At 36.6% G+C, this 23,835-nt stretch overlaps 2 protein-coding genes across 7 annotated transcripts in view; one reads left to right on the forward strand and one right to left on the reverse strand.

Annotated features, from left to right (window-relative positions):
• Nucleotides 1-23,835, reverse strand: part of LOC136033112 (phospholipid-transporting ATPase ABCA3-like) — a 177,832-nt gene that overhangs the window by 117,630 nt on the left and 36,367 nt on the right. For 2 of the 4 annotated variants that reach the window (XM_065713741.1, XM_065713740.1), the window contains exon 2: nt 4,715-5,010. In XM_065713741.1, coding sequence (XP_065569813.1) covers nt 4,715-4,977 — 263 coding nt within the window. In that variant the 5' untranslated portion in view covers nt 4,978-5,010. Of the gene's footprint in view, nt 1-4,714; nt 5,011-18,396; nt 18,478-19,357; nt 19,546-23,835 lie in introns of those variants that run through there. The other 2 variants (XM_065713739.1, XM_065713738.1) reach the window with 2 other exon arrangements.
• Nucleotides 1-23,835, forward strand: part of LOC136033115 (uncharacterized) — a 104,931-nt gene that overhangs the window by 48,424 nt on the left and 32,672 nt on the right. The gene's annotated exons all lie outside the window — the stretch shown is intronic.

Raw genomic sequence — 23,835 nt, forward strand, 5'->3', positions numbered from 1 at the left:
CTATTGATAGTCATATTTTTGTACGTGTCTCCTTTTTAATGTAAGCAGTGAACTAAATAGCTACTAGAGGAATCCAACAGGATACCCATTCTTATCGAGCTGTTATACACCTCAGATTGTCAGTACCATTTGCTTGGACAAGCGCAGCAAACTTCCCACAACACATAGGGGCAAATCCGCCATATCTTCTTATTCCATACATACGACACCCTTGGCACGTGTCACATGGTGTACATTCAACGCGGTTGACCCTAAGAACTGATCTCTCTTACCCTTCACTTCACATCCAGAACTTAGGAATACTCCCTTCCAATTCAGGAGAGAAGATATTTCATGAAAAACATCTTTTTAGAGGCGTGGGACTAGCATTATGTTTTGAACAACAGTTAAACTGGTCTTCATTAAAAAGTCGACGATTGCAAGATTGCAGCAAGTACGTGCGATATGGGATAAGAACTTTAATCCTATATTCACAGAGAGTATGGATTTGCGAAAAATCGCTGCAGATTGCGTTTTGCGGAGGGATGCGTGTGTCTCTTGTCACTCATCCCTGCGGTTTTTTGCAAAACGCATGCGTTGACAAAATCCAAAGCACATGGTTAAAACGCTTGCGGATTGTGAAAAAAAAGAATATGGAGGCAACTGAAAGGCTGATTTTAGCTTTTAAATTTCATAAAATAATGTATGACAAAAGTCGTCCTAAGAATAAAAGATCGGCTTTAGTTCAGAAGTCTTGGGAGGAGATCTTGATAGAAACGAATTTACCAGATAGGATGTGGTGAACAGTGCACTTGACTATTGTAACAGCAAGCTATCCACTAATGTATGACCAAAGCTCACAATCCATTGAAAGGAAAGGGGGAGAAATCTATTTTGCTATTTTGTGTTCCCATGTTTTTTTTTAACCAATGTAACTTGCTGTGATAGACTAGCCCAGGCTACGTAGATCTAAACCATGAATTTTAGCTGAATGACTGTCATGGAGAAGATGCAATATCCTATATCAGAGATCTTGTTAGGGATCTTGCAGGGCAAACTTGTTAGAGAAAAAGTGAATTTTGTGACTCAGAAGCAGAAAAAAGTGACCAACTGCAAAGATGCTGCTAAATTAGGAAGATACTGGAAATTTTGCACCTTTTGATGTGAACAGAGTTACCGGTTTCACCACTGCAGCGATGCGGTTTGGAATACGCACCGCATTACGTTTACGCAACGAACCTGTCTCTTAGAACAGTAGGTAACAGGAAAATGATAGTGTCTCAATCTGAAACTATCAGAAGATATTGTTCTGGAGATTACAGTTAGAATTTGTGCACAAAAGATAACTAATTTTATCTAGATTGAACTTTGAGTGGTTAAAGTCCGATAACTTTATATGAATCACGTGGTAAAACAAGTGCGAAAACAAAAACGTACTTAATATGTTCCCTATACACATCCACCTTATGCAAGAACAGATAAGGTTTTTCACGCAAAGGTTCTTTTTTAAAGAAAAGAAAAAAGCGATATCAAAACATGATACGAGTGCTATTAGTTTATAATATGTGAAAAGTGAAATGAAAACAAATTAACATTAATAATAGTATCAAACTTAAGAAAAACATAAATGTAAAAAAGAGTGGGCTGCTGACTCCCTTAAACTGACGAAACGCTAAAACATCATTTTCGCTTTTCTCGATACGACGTATATTTCGAACTTTTGTTTTATCACCGTGTTTATAAGTCAAAACACAAATCAACTTTCCGAGAAAAAATCTTATCAAACAGTTCGTGGTAACGAACTGTAGTAAGGAGCGACCCGGCTGAATAGTAACCAAAACTCTAAAAAATTGAATTTTCATATCAATAGCTACATCAAAAGAATCGCATTTTAATTCTGATTTTAAATATATAAGTTTCATCAAGTTTAGTCTTACCCATCAAAAGTTACGAGCCTGAGAAAATTTGCCTTATTTAGGAAAATAGAGGGAAACACCCCCTAAAAGTCGTAGGATCTTAGCGAAAATGACACCATCAGATTCACCGTATCAGAGAGCCCTCCTGTAGAAGTTTCAAGCTCCTATCTACAAAAATGTGGAATTTTGTATTTTTTGCCAGAAGACAAATCACGGGTGCGTGTTTATTTGTTTGTTTTGTTTTTTTTTTTTCTTTTCCCCAGGGGTCATCGTATCGACCAAGTGGTCCTAGAATGTCGCAAGAGGGCTCATTCTAACGGAAATGAAAAGTTCTAGTGCCCTTTTTAAGTGACCGAAAAATTGGAGGCCATCTAGGCCCCCTCCCACGCTCATTTTTTCCCCAAAGTCAACGGATCAAAATTTTGAGATAGCCATTTTGTTCAGCATAGTCGAAAACCATAATAACTATGTCTTTGGGATGACTTACACAAACCCTGGGGGATGGGCTGCAAGTTACAAACTTTGACCAGTGTTTACATATAGTAATGGTTATTGGGAAATGTGCGGACGTTTTCAGGGGGATTTTATTTTGTCTGGGGGTGGGGCTGAGGAGAGGGGGCTATGTTGGAGGATCTTTCCTTGGAGGAATCTATCATGGGGGAAGAAAAATTCAATGATAAGGGCGCAGGATTCTCTAGCATTACTATCAGAAAACAATGAAAAATAAACATGAAAACGTTTTTTCAAATGAAAGGAAGAAGTAGCATTGAAACTTAAAACGAACAGAGATTATTACGCATATGAGGGGTTCTAAAAATACTTTAGCATAAAGAGCGAGGTATTTAGGAGGAGATAAATACCTTGCTCTTTATGCTAAAGTATTTTTAGTAATTTCAACTATTTATTCTACGGCATTTCTGATTCAGGGGTCATTCTTAAAGAATTGGGACAAAACTTAGGATTTAGTGTAAAGAGCGAGGTATTAACGAGGGTACAAACCCCCTCGTATACATAATAAAAATATAAGGTTATGAAAGTTTGTTACGTAAGTTAATTCTTAAGTTACGTATATTTTTTACTAATAAAAACGTTCGTTAAAAATTAAAAGTTCTAGTTGCCTTTTTAAGCAACCGAAAAATTGGAGGGCAACTAGGCCTCCTTCTCCCCCCCTTATTTCTCAATATCGTCTGATCAAAACTAATAGAAAGCCATTTAGCCAAAAAAAGAATTAATATACAAATTTCATTTTAATAATTTATGTGCGGAGAGCCAAAACCAAACATGCATTAATTCAAAAACGTTCAGAAATTAAATAAAAAAAAAAAATTTTTAGCTGAAAGTAAGGAGCGACATTAAAACTTAAAACGAACAGAAATTAATCCGTATATGAAATGAGTTGTCCCCTCCGCAATCCCTCGCTCTTTACGCTAAAGTTTGACTCTTTGCCACAATTCTACTTTTTAAAACAATTAAAAGCTTTAGCGAAAAGAGCGAGGGATTGCGGAAGGGACAACTCATTTCATATACGGATTAATTTCTGTTCGTTTTAAGTTTTAATGTCGCTCCTTACTTTCAGCTAAAAAAAATTATTTTTTTTTATTTAATAACAATTTGTGACGATCAATTCAGTTTTACTATAGTAAAAGGAAATTCATTTTCGTCACTTATTTTTTATATCAATTCCATTTCTTTGCAAATTATAGAAAATGGATATAGCTAAATTAAGCTTCTAAAACACCAACTGGCAATTTTTCATCACTCTGTTTGCTTCCCAATAAAGCACAAACAGTACTCTAGCTTTTACGGAGGTTTGAGGGGGTTGGTGGCAGGTCAACTTTTATTTGTGGTAATCTCGGTTCGTTTTGAGACTGCTTGATTTAAAATCTTGATTACCGTTCGTTTATTTTTAATTTTTGAATTTTTTTAATTTTAACCCCTATATCATCCAAAGCTACAGGTTATCCACAGCCAAATGATGCTATCATATGTGGATTGCAGTGAGTTTCAGTCCTTAAAATGGGCAATAGAAATGAGTGAGCGGCCTTCAAGTTTTTGAAGTAATTTGTTCTATATGATGAGAGTGGGAAAAACAGTAATGAAGGCTAGGAATATACATAGCTCTTTACCAAGTTAACACCGTTCCGTTGATTAACATATTTAACTGGGGATACCCAAACATGAACTTTGAGGTTATGATTTTCAAATTTCTTAAGGGGATTCTACAAAAAATATTGTTCTTAGGGGGGGGGCTCTTTCCCCTTCCGCCTCCATACAGTTAAATATGTAAATTCAATAGTTTATTTTTATGTTTAATATATTGCTACAAATTACGGAAACATGAGATAACCCACCCTTTCTATTTTAATGTTCAACTGAATATATCCTCTCTAAAATATATACTAATCTTTGTTTGCTCCTTAATCGAACACAGTAAAACACCAGTCTGATCTTACCATTCGGACCATTTTGACATTCTAGACGTCTTTAAAAAGCTTTTCCGTAAAGTGAGGACGAAGTCATGATTTTCAGTTGACATTAGAATGATAGTATATCGCTCAAGAATATACCGAACACCCTCCCCCCTCCAACGAATACAAATTATATTATAGGAAAGTTTGTATTTGTTCGGGGTGACTCTGAAACCAAGTCGTAAGAAAGCCAGTGGAGAACTGGTTGTAGGCTCTGGGGCAAAGGTGGGCCAAGAATGAAAGATTTTAATCTGTGACGATTATCGATTTCGAATCTTTGTGAATGATTATGAATTAAATTGAGATGACCACTGTCTGCAATAACGTTGAAGTAAAAAATTAAGTACTTACACGGGGATACTGGGAAGTTCATCAACGGTGAAGGACTCCCAAGTTGTCACGTCAATAGGAGTGATCTCAACCAACGACCTTACGGCAACTAAAACAAGGCAGAAAACCAAAGGTAATAGGACCTCGGACACTGTCTGTACTGGGTGTCTTATTTGTATTACCCAGTTTTTCCATAGAAGAAGTCGAAACTTTTTCCAGCCACTTGAGTATTGATTTTTCTCATAAATGTCTATTTTGGACTTAGAAAAGTCCAGTTCAGACATTTCCAGTTTTCAGTCACGGAAGAGGATGCCTCACTAGAGCATAAAATATAAAAATATTGAGTAAGTATTAATGAAAAATCATAAAGCAATTCTAGGATAAGCCTTGGAATTTAATAATATCTTCCTATTACTAGTTTTTTGTCGATTAAGAAAAGGCTTTTTCTTATATTCAAAAGCCTGCTATAAATGACTCATAGAACAAAACAATGACAGAAAATGTACAAAAATGCGTAGGGTGAACTGAAAACGGTTCTCCACTTTCGACAGTGATCTCTTGCTCAGATCTGAGAGAGAATTGAAGGAGAATTTGCTTATAAGTAATTCACAGTCTTCGAATTATCATAATAAGATTTGGTAATCTTAGACAATATTAATTTTTAAAAAAACAAAGTCTATCAAACAATGTATATCAATAAAACTAGTACAAGTAAACCAACTAATTATGTTTCCCTATGCTTTTAGGATTATAGAAAACTAGCGCTTTACTGAAAACACAAAAGTCAAGTATAAAAAAAATATGAATATAAATTTGGGAGTCAAAAGTGGGTATGCAGCCTGACAACAATAAACGAGTCTATAAAGCTTTTTTTGAGACGGAGAAATAATTTATGAACAAAATAACGCCTACATCATCTTTGAACAATGATCGGGGAAACCCATTGGGTTGTATATGATGGTTGTTTCCATCCTTATAATATACTAATATATATTCACACTTCACTTATAAATCAAAAATTGCAAAAAAAATAACAAAAAAAGATAAATAAAATAAATAATTAACAACTTCCTTGAAGGTAGCGTTCCAATCCATTCTTGAACTCGCTAACATTATCTACCACATTTATACCCTCCGGGGGAGATTTCCACAGCTATGGTGCTTACAAACGTGGAAATAAAGATCCTTGTTGAGTACTCCAAGCCTCAGATACTATCTCTGAAGAATATCTAGTTTCATAACAATGATAAAACGAGTTGGACTTAAAAATTTCCCACTTCGCACTCCGCAAAACGGTCCGCACTCCGCAAAAAGCACTCCGGCGAACATTCAAACATTCAACATTGATAAACAAAAAAAGCTAGTTGACAGTCTAGTTAACTTATAAGTGTTTAGAATTTTAATTGTAATGAAATAACTCAAAGTGCTTTTTTAAATCTCACATAATCTCCTTAGACACGAACAACTTTATTATATAAAATTTAGGTTTTTTTTTCAAACTTGACACAAAAGAACTAGTCTACAGCAAACAGCCATAAGACAGATACGGAATGATAAGAAAATGGTAGATGACCATTAGAATTCTTGGTAGAAGCTCATTCCTTAGCCTTCTGACTCAATCCTCTTGCCACTTTTGCTGCTGCTGCATTACAGTGTTGTTTCCAACTCAAATTGGAATCAAGATAAAAACCTAAATATTTAACACTAAAAGATTGATTTTAAGAATACAACTTTCGACAACTATTCTATTGCCAACTATTAGGCTAGCTGGATTTTCATTATTCTTGCCACCATTTGATGATTCATTAGTGGTTTTCCACGTACCTTTCGTGTTCCCTTTATTATTTTCGAATTTCATCCCGTAGCATTTTTGAACCCAAGATCTACAAAGCCGATATTTGTCATTACACATGCACTTAAAGATACTATGTACACCCTGGTTGTCAAAAGGGTGTATTGCAATATCTCAGGAACGGCTAATGGTATTCTAAGTTGAAATTTTCAGGGATTATCGGGGGGACGTTGAACTAAATCAAAAGATACTAGGAATATTTAAGGAACATTCAACCCAGGAGCATTTAAGGCCATTAGGTTGGAACTTTCAGAGAATGTTGAGGATTATTTTGAAGTTAACCAAAACATACTTCGATAGATAGATAGATAGATTTATTCAAGCAAAAAGCCCAATTGGGCCATGGTGACATACACAAAACAAGTGTAAAAAATACAGCAACAAACATAGACTGAAAAGATATTAAACTAATTATTTAAGGAAACATCACGATACGTCATACCTACCCGGACGAACTTTCCAATATTATTTATAGTTAAATAACACCTACTTCTCAAAATTTCCAAAACCCAATCTCTCCCCCCAACCTCCTTACCAAATATTTCCAAGCGCAAATCCCTCAATTCCCTACAATCCCCAGGAAAATGTTGCAAAGACTCATCCATCTCTCCACACATAGGGCAGCTGCAAGGACCATCCCTCAATCTATTTCTCCCTAAATATTTCCAAGTTCTCCAAGAGGCATAAAATTGTCCCTTAGCCTACACACATTACCCATTTCAAATCATCCGGAGCCAATCCCATTTTTAGATAAATTTATTCGCCCCAGTTCTCCTTGACCTCCGCATATATCCCAAGGGACGGCGAGGTGGCCTTCTCAGCTTGCCAAACCTGAACTTCCTGAGATTCTAGCCTACTAGCAACTAACCTAGATACAGTCCCTACCATCTATCCTATCCTCTTCCCCTCATTCCAGCAATTACCTAGCCCTACACGGTCTAATACATTCTTCACCTGATTTGGCCATGAATCCTTCGTCCTATCTCGAAGCATCATTAAAAATGCTTGTTTAACTAGCCTATTATCTTCTATCGATGATGCCCTTTCCCAATATTTAACCATACTAATTAACCTACTCTGTCTCATACACTTTATTCCTATATCCCCTCTTAGTACTAACCCATTAAACTTATTATCAAGGCCTAACATACGCTTTTAAAATCTCAACTGTATTCTCTCTAAATTCAACCCCTTATTAAACCCCCAAAGCTCCACCCCGTAATAACCCTAGCATTAAAAACATACTTTAGCAGTCCTACATCCCTAGTTTCCTTGATACTACTTTTACTGAACAATCCTAGTAGTCTATTTCCCTTACTTCCTACTATCTTGAGATGTTTCTTCCATTTCCCATCTGACGAAAGCCTACAACCTAAGAACTGAAATTCATCTACGTAGTCTAGTGTCCTACCTTCATACGTAAACTGACACTGCGAATCTATCTGTTCTCCACTTTTCCTAAAAACCATTACCACCGACTTCTTAGTATTTAACACTAGTTTCTTATTCCTAATATAAGAAGATGCTAGATCTAGCAGTTGTTGTAAATATTCTTCACTTTCCGCTACTAATGCTATGTCATCCGCAAAAAGTAGTGCCATAACGCTCGCACTTGAAAGCTTAATTTTTGGGGCGCCTCTGCCTATCAAATATTATTCAAAATCTAATATACAATGAAAATAGCCTTGGGGAAATTGAACATCCCTGCTTAACACCAAGTCTACTCCTAATAACCCTAGAGAAATCCTTGCCTACTCGTACTACAATCTTAACTATATTATACAGAGATGCTGTAATCTTAACAAATGCGCTTGGTAGCCCTAGTGCTAACAACGACTCTATCATTAAACTTCTATCCACTCCATCAAACGCCCCTTTTAAATCCAAAAAAATGCAACAAATAGCCTGTCCTCTTTTTTCTAAACTGTTTCCTAATCATCCCCAATAAAATAAAAATCTGATCCATAGGACTGTAGCCTTTTCTGAACCCTGCCTGCGAATCTGATAAAATTCTATTTTCGTCTATCCAATTATCTATCCTACAACATAATATCTTAGCAAAAACCTTACTAAGCGCATTACTTAGGCTTATACCTCTATAATTCCCATGGTCTATTCTATCCCCCTTTTTAAATAACGGCTCTAGAACAGACGTAGCCGAGGACAAGGGCCATTCTGCACTGTTCAATACACCGGAAAACATCCCTGCTATAACAGGCAGCAGCCACACCCGTCCCCACTTCCAAAGTGCGGTTGGTATTCCATCTATACCTGGAGCAGACCCGCCTCTCATTCCTTTCATTGGCTCCCAAAGTTCACTTACTTGGATGGGAGCAACCAAATCATAATCACATTCTTGCATTGGCCTATCAACTACATCACGTAAAGCAGATACCAGATCTACACTTAAACTAGTTCCTCCTTGGTCCCTAATAACTTCGTTTTCTCTCTCCTCTAAATGTGTAGGCCAAGAATCTACTGCTGGAATACCATCACAAACCTCTGTTCCTCCTATAGTATTTTTAACTATACGCCAAAAGGTCCTAATATCTCCTTCTTTATAATCTTTTTTCAGTTGCTCTCCTATCCTAATTTCATGCTCTTTTTTCTTAATCTTCAACATTTTTTTATACTTATTCCGAATCAACTTATAATCCATATAAAATCTAGTATTTTCCCTACTACCTATGCTATCCCTCGCTTTCCGCAGTGCCTCTAAAACTTCCTGGCGTTTTCTTTCACAATCGTTATAAAAAAAATCCATTACTAATATCATTCTCAACTCTGTAATTTAACTTTGAACCTACCTTATATACATCGTTTACTAATGCTAACGGCTCCTCTATTTTTCCATCACCTAGTAAAACCAAACATTCCTCTAATTTCTGCTTAACTTCTTCACTCGTTATCATACTCTGAAAATTTTTCTTATTCTCTCCTGTTACTTTCAGTGCCTTTCTAATCCCTAAATCCTCGGCTTCTCTACGTTTTTTCTTCCTATCACTATTAGTCGCTAGTTCCTTAGAACTAACCAACTCAAAAGTAGCCATAACAGGCAAGTGATCTGAACCTACCACTGCCATCACCTCGAAATCCGCACATAGATGCCAAAGAGGAATATAATCAATTACACTTGGAGAAGTCCCAGAAAACAAGTGAAATTTCCCACACCTCCATCCTTTCCAACTCTTCCATTCAAAATAACAAATTTTCCCTACCACAAAAATCCAAAATTTTACGGCCCCAACTATTCTTTCGTCTACTATGGTCCTTACTTACCCTCGGAGGGAGATGGATTACTAAAACATCCCAAATCTCCCAAGCAGCTTCATCCGTACATTCATGAGGTGACATCAAAACTTCCGGAGTAACCCCAACATAACCATTAAAGTCCCATTAGAGGACAAAAATTTACGTTTTTCGTCCTCTAATATACACCACGTATCCTCCTCGTTGTACGAGCTCGACTCTGGAAGGATATAAATTGCAAAAAAATAATAAACCGTCCATCGGCTTTGACTCTTAACCACATCAAATTATAAGAAACACTCTTCAGCCGTGGACTACCATGAGTTCGGCCATTCTTAGATTTTTTACGATGGACACCGAAATATCGAAACCTTTCAAACTGAATTTCTTTTTCCAACCAAGTTTCAGATAATGCTACAATATCAAACATACACTGCGATACCAATATACTATTAATTTTCGTTTCACTCCATCCTTGAATGTTCCAATGCACTATATTTATTCTTTCCTGTACAACACCAATGCCCTGGTCTCCCTATTCTTTCGGCCGATTACCTCCAACAGCCGATACCTGGTACGCACTACTCCCCTTCTATATTCACCACCAGGTACTGTGCGATCCTCTATCACATCAATTTCGAAATTGTATCAATTTCGAAATTGTATATATAACCCTTGTTCTCTACAAACAATTCATACCACGCAACTTCGCCTCTTTTCCCTCTGATTTTGATGCCTCAAGGGTAAATTTCATTTTCTTTCTCGCAAGTAATTCTCGTTTGTGCAGTCAGGCATAATCCCAATTTTTGCGCGTCTAAAATGTTGACCTGATTTCAGAACAAGATCGCGGCAAATAGCGCACGTAAATTTAACCAAAACGGGGCGGGGGTTTTGATTACACTTAATACGGAAAACGTCTTTTATGTCGCTAAGATGTAACGAGGCATCCGGTATAAACTGGTTAAAAGTGGCAACTACATCTTCAAGTAATGTCTGTGCTCGTCTTGACGGATCAAAGTTATACCAAATTACATTTGTTCGTTTTGAATCAGCCTCTAGATTCAAATTTTACTCATTTTAAGTCGCATCTTCTCCAGTTCAGTTTTCAGAGAATCCAGTTCTCGCTGCGTATTTATATTTTCTGCCTTAAATTAAGCGATCGCTCCCTCCAACTTAATTGATAATTGGGCCATCCTCCCATTTATTCCCGCTATTTCTGATGAAATTGGGTCTATTTTTGCTAACTGACCATTCATTAGGGTGAGCATTACCATTATTCGAGATTCCGCATCATTAGAGATATAGCCATCCCCTGAATTCTGGCCTTGTGCAAACATTCCTTGGAATGAAATGAACAAATTCAAAGCTCTACTTTTCACAGGTCTTGCCAATATGGATACAATTGTATGCCACTATAATCCTTATTATTGCCAAACTGGGATACCGCTCTTTGATTTTATATGAAATTAAATAAAAAAAACTAATTTTTTTAGCTGAAAGTAAGGAGCGACATTAAAACTTAAAACGAACAGAAATTACTCCGTATATGAAATGAGTTGTCCCCTCCGCAATCCCTCGCTCTTTACACTAAAGCTTTAAATTGTTTTAAAAATTAGAATTGTGGCAGAGTCAAACTTTAGCGTAAAGAGCGAGGGACTGCGGAGGGGACAACTCATTTCATATACGGATTAATTTCTGTTCGTTTTAAGTTTTAATGTCGCTCCTTACTTTCAGCTAAAAAAATTAGTTTTTTTTATTTAATTTCTGAACGTTTTTGAATTAATGCATGTTTGGTTTTGGCTCTCCGCACATAAACTATTAAAATGAAATTTGTATATTAATTCTTTTTTTGGCTAAATGCCTTTCTCTTAGTTTTGATCAGACGATTTTGAGAAATAAGGGGTGGAGAAGGAGGCCTAGTTGCCCTCCAATTTTTCGGTTACTTAAAAAGGCAACTAGAACTTTTAATTTTAACGAACGTTTTTATTAGTAAAAAATATACGTAACTTAAGAATTAACTTACGTAACAAACTTTCATAACCTTATATTTTTTTTATATTTTATATTTTTACATTTATATTTTTATATTTTATATTTTTTATATTTTACTCCGTATATGAAATGAGTTGTCCCCTCCCCTCTGTTCGTTTTAAGTTTCAATGGTACTCCTTATTTTCAATTGAAAGAATTTTTCCATGTTTATTTTTTCATTGAGTAATTTCTGTTCGTTTTATGTTTTAATGTCGCTCCTTACTTTCAGCTAAAAAAATTAGTTTTTTTTTATTTAATTTCTGAACGTTTTTGAACTAATGCATGTTTGGTTTTGGCTCTCCGCACATAAATTATTAAAATGAAATTTATATATTAATTCTTTTTTTGGCTAAATGGCTTTCTCTTAGTTTTGATCAGACGATTTTGAGAAATAAGGGGTGGAGAAGGAGGCCTAGTTGCCCTCAAATTTTTTTGTTACTTAAAAAGGCGACTAGAACTTTTAATTTTTAACGACCGTTTTTATTAGTAAAAAATATACGTAACTGAAGAATTAACTTACGTAACAAACTTTCATAACCTTATATTTTTATTATGTATACGAAGGGGTTTGTACCCTCGTTAATACCTCGCTCTTTACACTAAATCGTAAGTTTTGTCCCAATTCTTTAAGAATGACCCCTGAATCAGAAAGGCGTTAGAATAAATAGTTGAAATTACTAAAAATACTTTAGCATAAAGAGCAAGGTATTTATCTTCTCCTAAATACCTCGCTCTTTATGCTAAAGTATTCTTAGAACCCGTCATATGCGGAATAATCTCTTTTCGTTTTAAGTTTCAATACTACTTCTTCCTTTCATTTGAAAAAACGTTTTCATGTTTATTTTTCATTGTTTTCTTACAGTGATGCTAGAGAATCCTGCGCCCTTTTCATTGAATTTTTATTCCCCCATGACAGATTCCTCCAAGGAAAGATCCTCCAACATAGCCCCCTCTCCTCAGCCCCACCCCCAAACAAAATAAAATCCCCCTGAAAACGTCTGTACACTTCCCAATAACCATTACTATATCTAAACACTGGTCAAAGTTTGTAACTTGCAGCCCCTCCCCCAGGGATTGTGGGGGAGTAAGTCATCCCCAAAGACATAGTTATTATGGTTTTCGACTATGCTGAACAAAATGGATATCTCAAAATTTTAATCCGTTGACTTTTGGAAAAAAATGAGCGTGGGAGGGGGCCTAGATGCCCTCCAATTTCTTTGGTCACTTAAAAAGGGCACTAGAACTTTTCATTTCCGTCAGAATGAGCCCTCTTGCGACATTCTAGGACCACTTGGTCGATGCGATGACCCCTGGGGAAAAGAAAAAAAAAACAAAAAAACAAAAAAACAAATAAACACGCACCCGTGATTTGTCTTCTGGCAAAAAATACAAAATTCCACATTTTTGTAGATAGGAGCTTGAAACTGCTACAGTAGGGTTCTCTGATACGCTGAATCTGATGGTGTGATTTTCGTTAAGATCCTAAGACTTTTAGGGGGTGTTTCCCCCTATTTTCCTAAATAAGGCAAATTTTCTCAGGCTCGTAACTTTTGATGGGTAAGACTAAACTTGATGAAACTTATATATTTAAAATCAGCATTAATATGCGATTCTTTTGATGTAGCTATTGATATCAAACTTCAATTTTTTAGAGTTTTGGTTACTATTGAGCCGGGTCGCTCCTTACTACAGTTCGTTACCACGAACTGTTTGATTTAATAATGCCGAAAGTTCAATCTATGCAGCGGACAAAAACCAGTCATTTCAAGTTATTCAGTGACGTCAGATATTTCACTTGGTTACATATACTGAATGAATATTTTTATTAGTTTATAAGACGTAAAATGTTCTCACTATTTCGTAACTACTGAAAAAATTCAGTGGCTAATTAAATCTGAATAAAAGTCCTTTACCAACAACTGGTTTGAAACTGAGATTAATCCTTTTCAAACAGTTCGTGGTAACGAACTGTAGTAAGGTGCGACCCGGCTCAATAGTAAACGAAACTCTAAAAAAACGAAATTTTGATGCTAAAAGATACATAAAAAGAATCGAATTTTCATGTTGATTCTAAATATATAAGTTTCATTACATTTAGTCTTTGTCATCAAAAGTTACGAGCCTGAGAAAATTTGCCTTATTTTGGAAAATAGGGGGAAACATCCCCTAAAAGTCATAGAATCTTAACGAAAATCACACCATCGCATTCGGCGTATCAGAGAACCCTATAGCAAAAATTTCAAGCTCCTAGCTACAAAAATGTGGAATTTCGTATTTTTTGCCAGAAGACAAATCACGGGTAAGTGTTTATTTGTTTTTTGTTTTCCCAGGGGTCATCGTAGCGACCAAGGGGTCCTAGAATGTCGCAAGAGGTTTTCATTCTAATGTGGTGCTATAAAGTTGCAAGAGGGCTCATTCTAACGGAAATGAAAAGTTCTAGTGCCCTTTTTAAGTGACCAAAAAATTGGAGGGCACCTAGGCCCCCTCCCACGCTCATTTTTTCCCCAAAGTCACCAGATCAAAATTCTGAGATAGCCATTTTATTCACCATAGTCGAAAAACCTAATAACTATGTCTTTGGGGACGACTTACTCCCCCGCAGTCCCCGTGGGAGGGGTTGCAAGTTACAAACTTTGACCTGTGTTTACATATAGTAATGGTTACTGAGAAGTGTACGGACGTTTCCAGGGGTTTTTTTTGGTTCGGGAGGGAGAGTTGAGGTGGGGGGGGGGTTACATGGGAGGATCTTTCTATGGAAAAACTGCTCATGGGGGAAGAGACTTTCAATGAAGGGGGCGCAGGATTTTTTAGCATTATTTAAAAAAACAATGAAAAAATAAATATGAAAAGTTTTTTTTTCTACTGAAAGTGAGGAGCAGCATTAAAACTTAAAACGAGCAGAAATTATTGCGCATATGAGGGGTTTACCTCCTCGTAGTACCTCGCTCTTTACGCTAAAGTATTTTTAGTAATTTCAACTATTTATTCTACGGCCTTTGTGATTCAAGGGTCATTCTTAAGGAATTGGGACAAAATTTAAGCTTTAATGTAAAGAGCGAGGTATCGACGTGGGGTGAACCCCCTCATATACGCAATAAAAATATACGAATATAGAAGTTCGTTACGTAAGTTAATTCGTAAATTACGTATATTTTTTACTAATAAAATGTTCGTAAAAAAATTAAAAGTTCTAGTTGCCTTTTTAAGTAATCAAAAAACTGAAGGGCAACTAGGCTTCCTCCCTCTCTCCTTTTTTCTCAAAATCTTCCGATTAAAACTATGAGAAAGCCATTTAGCCAAAAAACATTAATATGCAAATTTCGTTTTAATTATTTATGTGCGGAGAGCCAAGATCAAAACATGCATTAATTAAAAAACGTTCAGAAATAAAATTAAAAAAACAAGTTTTTTTAAATGAAAGTAAGGAGCGACATTAAAACTTAAAACGAACAGAAATTACTCCGTATATGAAAGGGGATTTTCCTCCTCAACGCCCCGCTCTTTACGCTAATTTTTTTTTACTGTTTTAAAATGTAGAGTTCAGAGAAAGAGTCAAACTTTAGCGTAAAGAGCGGGGCGTTGAGGAGGAAAATATCCTTTCATATACGGAGTAATTTCTGTTCATTTTAAGTTTTAATGTCGCTCCTTACTTTCATTTAAAAAAACTTGTTTTTCATTTTATTAAAAGAATATATTGTTCTTAACTGTTCAATGGCTGAATAACGACTGATCCAGGGATGCACTATGCACATCCAGGTTGCCAAAAGGGAATATCTGCAATATCTCATGGACAACTAAAGGAATTTATTTAGAACTTCAGGAAACGTTGAGGATGTTAGACTAAATCAAAAGAAACTGCAAGCATCCAAGTTGTTACAGTTGCGTCTGTAATGTCTCGGGGACAATTAAGGGTATGAAGTTGAAACTCTTAATTAACCCTGACGAGGAAGTAAAAATCAGTCAAAAGACACTATGTGGATCCCTAATGACAAATCAGAGGGTATCTGTGATACCTCAAGAACGGCTAATTGTACCAAGTTGAAAATTTCAGGGAATACTGAGGGAATTTAAAAAAAATTGAAAGACACGATTTGTATCTGTGCTGTCAAAAGAGCGCATAAGAAATACATAAAAAACGGCTAGAATATTAAGTATGAGCTTCCAGGGAATATTGAGAGAGATGTTGAAATCTATCAAAAGACGTTGGATGCCTCCAGGTTACCAGAATGATATTGTCCCACACCACACCCAGCGAGCGCTAACGTCAAAGTCAAAAACAAAAGAATCAGGATTAAAGAAAACTGAATGATTTCTGTGGTATATATTCATTCGCATTTCCATTTTCATTCATATCTGATATTCTAAATATTTTTTCAGCAAGATTCTTTCGATTGCATTATTTATAGATCAATGTTGAATCTTAGTTTAATTAATAAATCAATAAATTTATAAATCACTCTTGAATCCTAGTTTAAGAACATTGCCAAACCCTGATTTCAAATTGTAATAAATTTTTGCAGTAAGTACAATGAATAAAATGAAAACTAATGCCCGGATCACCTCATGCAGATTCAGAATTTAAATTGGAATTAGGTATTTTAACTGTTAAGCTGAACACCTGAAGAACTGGAAAATATTCATTATATTAATCAATAATGAAACTTCCGCAATCTAAAACGAAGAGAAATTATTTGTAGAAAAAACTTATCATAACACTTCTTAAAAGAAAAATAAAGTGTGAAACGTTTTAACAGCCATGTAAAATTTAGCCATATAATTTTCATCAAAGAACAAATGACAGTCAAAGCGAACAGAAATTAAAGTAAATAATTGTGTAAAACGTGGAAATAGCAAATATTGAAATAGGTGAACAAATAAATGCCAAAATGAGTAAGAATTTAATTGAATGCTTAAGTAAAACTTAAAACGGACAAAAATTGCAACAAAAAGGATATTGGCTGCTGCCCCCTCTCTTAGTCGTAAAATTTCTAAGGTTGTTTCATTTGCACTTCAATGAAAACAGATGGTATTAAAAAGTTTTCCTTGTGTTTTGTAACATTAAAAAACAAAACCACAGTTAAATAAAATAGTCAATTGATGAGAATTTTAAGTATTATATCAAACATTGATTTTGTTTTCATAGTTCTTTCCAGTCACCTTCATTATTATAGTGATCTATATTTTATTTTTCGTTTATGTCGTGGAAAATACCATTGAAGAAAAACTACAGTCAAATAAAATAGTCAGTTGCTAAAATATTGGCAAGCCAATATCAGCATATATCAAACATTCATTTTATTTTCATAGTTCTTTCTAGTCACGTTCATTATTATAGTGATTTTTATTTTATTTTTCGTTTATGTCTTGGAAAATTAAAGCACAGGGTGAGTATGGTTTTCAACAAAACGCAAATGACATTCTAGGTTTAGGATCTATTACGGCTAGTTGAGGGAGGGGGGTAGCCAAAATCGTTTCTATATTAATTTTGTTCGTCTTAAGTTTGGTTAGTGCATTCAAATCAAGTTTTACTTGTTTTGTGAAATATTTATTCATCTTTATCAGGAGGGGAAAATGGTGCATACTGGGCATTGGAACAGAGGGGTCCATTGGAATTAAACTCAAGCCAGAAATCTGGCTTCAAGCCAGATTTCTGAATCTGAACTTTAAGCCAGAAATCTGAAATTTTTGCAGAACAGTTTTCGAACCATGAGAGTGACAGTAAAGCTTAAAAACTAAAAAAAGGGCTCACAAAGTCCCAGGGCCATAGAAAAGGAATTTTCCGGGGGAGGAGGGTTACAAACGGATTTTTGGGGGGAGGAGGTACAAAACTTTAAAGACACATCAAAAATGTGTTTTATATTCATTTTGTCACAAATAAACAGTCAGAAAAACGTTCTGAGGGGGAGGTGTTCAAATCCCCTGGACCCCTGGATAGGGCCTTGTCTTATAGACTGAACCAGAATCTTTAGACACCCATACAAATCTATGGACTTTAAAACTCCGTAGATTTGCATGGGCATCTAAAAAGGCCATAAACTTCTGCATCGATGCAAGCAAAGTGAGTTCGACCTCCAACAGTTGAAGGCTCAAGAGCTGATCTGAGTGAAGGGAGAGCCAACCCCGAGGCGAAAAACCCGAGTAATGATCTGGGTGAAGACATTCCTAACTGCAAAGTCCAAAGATTCTGGTAATTGCGAAAGCCAAGCGATACTTTTGTGCACGGACCTAGTTTAGGCTATGTTGACCCGGTCGTATCGTTCAAACGGCCTTTCAAGGTTTCATTCTGTGTCGATTTATAGGAAGAAAATAAAAGCAGGAGCAGAGGAAAGAATTTACTTTATGAAAATATGGCCTTTAAATGCAACATCACCGCCTTTGTATCAGATTAAATAGGACTAGAAAGCTTATTAAATATCCATATAGATCAAATACAAATATTTATCCAAGTTTAAAATTTCTAATGCAAAATTAGTCCAAAATAATATGGGTGTTATAAAACCAACATAACCTTAAGCATAATCGTAGGTAGTTTACCAAAAACGATGTTTATCGTAAGAACAAAAAAACTTACGTAATGTATCAAAGAATTAAATTAGAACTTGCACTCATAAAAGACTTTAAAAATACTAAGATTATCTGTTTGACTCGTGGGTGATAAGGTAAAGCTTATCTACAAAAATTTGCTATATCATCAGCATAGAGCAATAGACGATTTACTGGAAAAAGAAATAAAAGAGGGTAATAATAAGACAATATTTGTATATGAAAATTAAAGAAATCATGCATAAACATTAGAGTCTGTGGAGAGAGGGTTCTGAAGTAAAGCTTAATTCTGATAATTTTTGGGCAACAATGAACGACAATTTTGGCACAACAAAAATACTGTGAAAAACCCATGCCTTTTTAGGACTTTTGGGTGGAACTCGTCATAGTCTACAGGCTAGCGCAGAACTAGAAAAAACAATACGTGCCTCACGTTTTTGGCCTTAGCATGTGGAGTGGATGGTCGTAGAGGCATAAAGAGGACTGATTTAATCGCAAATTATGAGTTCTTACGCCTTTTTTAGGGGTCAACGCCAATGGATCTGTCACATCTTCAATGCGTTATGTTCCCCCAGAAGTCTCTAAACCTAGAGATCTTATAAAATTTATAAGCTATCCATTGTAACGGAAACTATCACATGGTTAAAAAATTTACCTTCGGTGGCTTTGAGAATGAGGTCCAAAATCATGAGAAAACCCCATATAAAACACAGCCAACAAAGGGTTGACATGTTACATCTTATTAAAATGAAATTTCGAATCTGTATAGGTTGAAGCACCCAAAGTCAGCCTTTGGGCTGTAGCCATTAACATCCCACGTCTCTTACATGATTTTTTGTTATATAGGGAGCTGTTCATGTTACTTCTTGTTGAAATGAGAGTCACACAAGGACATTTAATGTGTGTGATTACGAGCCAGGTGCAAGCTTAAGCCAAGGCCCTTAAGTGCAAGCCCTTCCAAAATCTCAGCTCTCAAAAAACCTACCTACCTTTTTTAGTAGTAAGGTGGACTATTTCATCTCATCAAAATCAGAAGTCTCAAGGAATTTTAAATCTGCATGACTAATGGGCCCACTAGTTTTGGCTAACACCGTCTCACACACATCTAGTTATGGTGTATCACTTTAAGTCGCTGATTAAACGTCTGAGCTTGCTGGATCCATATCTGAGGCCCATACTGAAAGACGTCCAGAACGAAAAATTTAATTACAAAATTGCTGATTCGTTCTGACGTTCGTCAAGGTTGTTGGCGAACAACCTTGTTACCATACCTTTTTATGCGTGTTTTTATTATGTGCTTTCACGTATTATTCCCACAGGTTTTATAGATGGAAAAAATTTACTTCTATTGGGCAAGTAAATGATGCATTACTTATTAGCCGTATTGAATTTAACCAATCAAAGTCAACTCAGCTCATTTTTGAGCTTTTTAAAGGAATAGGCCAGCTGAAACTAAAAACCGTAAATATTTAGTTTCTTATCCTATACACCAAAATAGTGATTTAGATTGGAGATTTATTTTCAGTTAGCCCTACTTTTTCTTTGCGCTGGCTTGATCAATATTTCCTCTTCTGTTTGTACTAAATGTTTAGTGTGCTTGTTGATATTAAAAATAATCTCAATATTGATTATGCAAAAAATAGACCCGAACCGGGGCCGAATTTCCCATATGGCCTTGGAAAGACTTCATTGAAAGTATTGTGACCATTCCATTCTTTATCTGTCATGTTTGCGCCCATTTAATAACGATATGCGGAATGTAAGAATTTTGCACCTCGACGGTATAGAAACTGGTTCTTTGCGCCGAAAAAGAATATAAACTAATCAAGCTAAAAACGCAAAAAATTTTACGGAACTGCTTTGGAACCAGTAAAATGGGACAAATGCTATAACATCCCAAAATATAAAACTCACTGTAAGGCTACTCCTAGCACGACTATCCCTTTGATTAACCCTTTCATGCCTGTGGTCACCATACGGATACCGCTCGCCTCCTATTTTTTTTCTCTCGACTCGACAAAGTCACAACCGTGATTTCTTTTCCACTAGATAGCGCTTGCTTGACTCTGTCGCGTTTGAATTTATTGTCCCTCAAGGCTTTACCCGAGCGGTCGAGCGAGCGTCCAAGTTTAGACAAAACATAAAATGTCGAAAAAGAGGAAAGGTGCAGATTTCGACCTCGATGACCTGGACGTTTCTGGTAAGTTCAGAGCCTGATTATGATCTTATTTTGTAGCTAAGAATGCGTTCTTTCGAATGAGATATCACTAGTCTAATTCTGAGCTGTAGTTTAGCCGCAAACAAGGTTGCTAACGATCGGTTACCAAATGGTCACGTCAGGCATTCAGTGCCAAACCATACCTAGGCAGATTTGTACAGCAAACGAGGCAGCAAGTCCTTTTTATGATCGGGAATAGGCACATTTTCTTTCTGTTCCTCCTTTTTACTGAAACAAGGGTAAAAAAGCTATTTTGTGGGATGCCTCAGGCAAGTGTTGAGGCCAATGGCCTATTTTATTGCAATATACTATTATTATTGTTATTATCAAGTGATGCACTTACCTTGAATTTCTTTTCAGCAGATCCAAGCACGAGCTCTGACTCCATGAGAGGTCATGTTCCCAAGCCCTTGGAAGAGAGACTGATCAAGGAAAGAAGTAAAAGAGTTACCAAGATAATGACTGCAGAAGAAGCAGCAAGGCTTTTATTCATACCTGATTGTGATTCAGATCTCAATATCTCTTCCGACAACGACGACCCAAACTGGGCACCAGACAATCCAGATCAAGAATTTCAGCATTTACGTTCTCTCAACTATTATGGCAATGAAGACGGAAGAGATGAAGAGGATATCGACCACACAGACGACATCCCTTTAGCAATGCTTGGCAGGTTCGAGTTAGACAATGGCGATGACACGGATCAATTCGATTTGCCTCTCCCGGGCTTGAATGATACAACAGCGTCAAACAGTTCTTCAAGCACATCATCAGCACCAGTGTCAGCTTCTTCTGCAATACAGTCAGCAACAGTTACTGCACCTGCTGAACCCTTTGTCCTTACAAGAGCTAAAAAAAATGCTCCTTCCCAAGCAGTGGTCAGTCTAGTAACTCCAACTGATGCTCCTCAGGTCACGGCAAAACCAGTAGCAAAAAAGAAGGTAGCGAAGGAGGCAAAGCAATACAAGTGGATAAAAACGGAGCCCGAACCTCGAAATATTACATGGAAGGGTTCTATGCCACACTATGACGAGGTACAAACGCCCCTTGATCTCTTCCGAATGTTTATCACAGAAGACATTCTTTCAAACATTGTGGACCAAACGAATCTGAATGCCATGAGAAAGAAGAATCTTGCTCTGAAACTTTCCCTTGAAGAGCTGCGCAGATTTCTTGGAGTTCAAATGCTTATGAGCATTCTCAAACTTCCGGCTATTAGAATGTACTGGGAGAATGGAATACGATATTCCCCGGTGGCTGATACCATGAGCAGAGATAGGTTCATCAGCTTGAGGTCTTTTTTCCTTATTTGCGATGACACCTTAATGATACCGAAAGGGGAGGTTGGTCATGATAAACTGTTCAAGATCAGAAGACTATACGACGCATTCAGGGAGAATCTGAAAAAAATAGACCCTGAAGAGATCCAAAGTATTGACGAACAGATGATCCCATTCAAAGGAAGAATTGGATTTCGACAGTACTTGAAGGACAAGCCCCACTCGTGGGGTGTAAAGGTTTTCACGAGAGCCGGCATCAGCGGAATAGTGTATGACATAGATATATATACAGGAAAAGGAGCTGTTGAAATTTCTGAACTTGGCCACGGTACTGACGTTGTCCTTCGGCTTGTATAAAATCTGCCAAGGTTCATGAACTTAAAGTTGTTCTTTGATTACTTCTATACTGGCATCGATCTCATTCACAAGCTCCGGGTTGAATATGGCATCGAGTCATGTGATACGATACGCAGCAACAGAATGAGGGGCGCTGTTCTAGATACCGACGCCAACATGAAGAAGAAAGGACGAGGGTCAGTGGACTTCCGTTTTGAAAGACATTCAGAAGTATCGGTAGTAAAATGGTATGACAACAAACCAGTCCATTTGGCTTCTTCATACTGTGCAGTCACCCCAATTGATAAGTGTCAGAGATGGGATGGCACAACACGGAAATACGTCGAAGTTGATCGCCCCCGAATCGTCCGTGACTACAACAAATCAATGGGGGGCGTAGATCTTGCTGACATGTTCCTGGAGCTTTACAGGACTGACATTCGCTCTAAGAAATGGTATATGAGGATTGTGTACTACTTCTTTGACATGGCTGTGAACAACGCCTGGCTGATACACCGCCGACAGTGTAAGCAGATCAATGTTCAGCACATGTCTCTGCTGTACTTCAAAATGGACATTGCTCGTGGGTTGGTTCTTACTGGCGTATCTCAAAGTCCTCGAGTTGGAAGACCATCCTTATCAGTGACCAAGCGCAATACGACTACCTCGCGAGACGGGATGCCTTCGGAATCAGTGAGGTTTGACCAGACCTCGCATTTTCCGGATACGACTGAAAAGGGAAGGTGTCACTATGAGAAGTGCGTTAGGGGTGGAACCAGTCGAATCATGTGTTCGAAGTGCAAAGTTCGACTGTATTTGAACTCAGATCGCAACTGTTTCGCAAATTTTCACCTAAAATAGTATCTGTATATACCTGACGTGACCATATGGTAACCATTCACATTTTGGATATGGAATGAAATAAAAATTTAAAAAAAATAAACCTTTTCTAGTTGAACCTCCAGGATCACTCTCTGCTATTTTCAGAATTTTTACGCAACTCCTTCTTGGTTCAGGTCTGAAAGGGTTAAGACTGGCACTACGATCCTTCTTCTACTAATTAAATAACTGTTGTTTTTAATATGACTCGTTATAACTACTTGCCTAAATTACTAGTCTTAACAGACAGCAAAAATGTCATTTAAAAACAAACAAAAATTAAAAAATAAAAAATGAATCTTTTCAATGAAAAATTCAAACTTAAAACGAGCAGAAAATAAGCTTACGGTGTGTACAATGTTAAGCATAAAACAAATAAGAATTTCTATGTTGAAATAAAACTTAAAACGAACAAAAAATAAGACGAGCAATGAAGCCAACCTTAAAATGAACAGAAATTAATCTCTTCAGCCATTATGACACTATTACAGTTTGCAAGTAAAATATGATATCACCCCTTTGCCACGGGCTCAACTGTAGGAAACGAAATAATAAACTCAAATGAAAGCACGAACTGAAATGATTAGAAACAGCAAAAGGAAGCCCTTTCATGCCCGTGACAAAATGCTATTTTTATCTCTAAATATTTCTATTTATTATTTGGTGGTCAGGATATGTAATAGTCACTGATCATAAATACTCTAAGATTTTAGTCTAGCTTCTGTTTAAACCTTGTGCCTGCCTGCTTACCTAT

The sequence above is a fragment of the Artemia franciscana genome, chromosome 11 (genome assembly GCF_032884065.1).
Source record: "Artemia franciscana chromosome 11, ASM3288406v1, whole genome shotgun sequence".
Lineage (NCBI taxonomy): Eukaryota > Metazoa > Arthropoda > Branchiopoda > Anostraca > Artemiidae > Artemia > Artemia franciscana.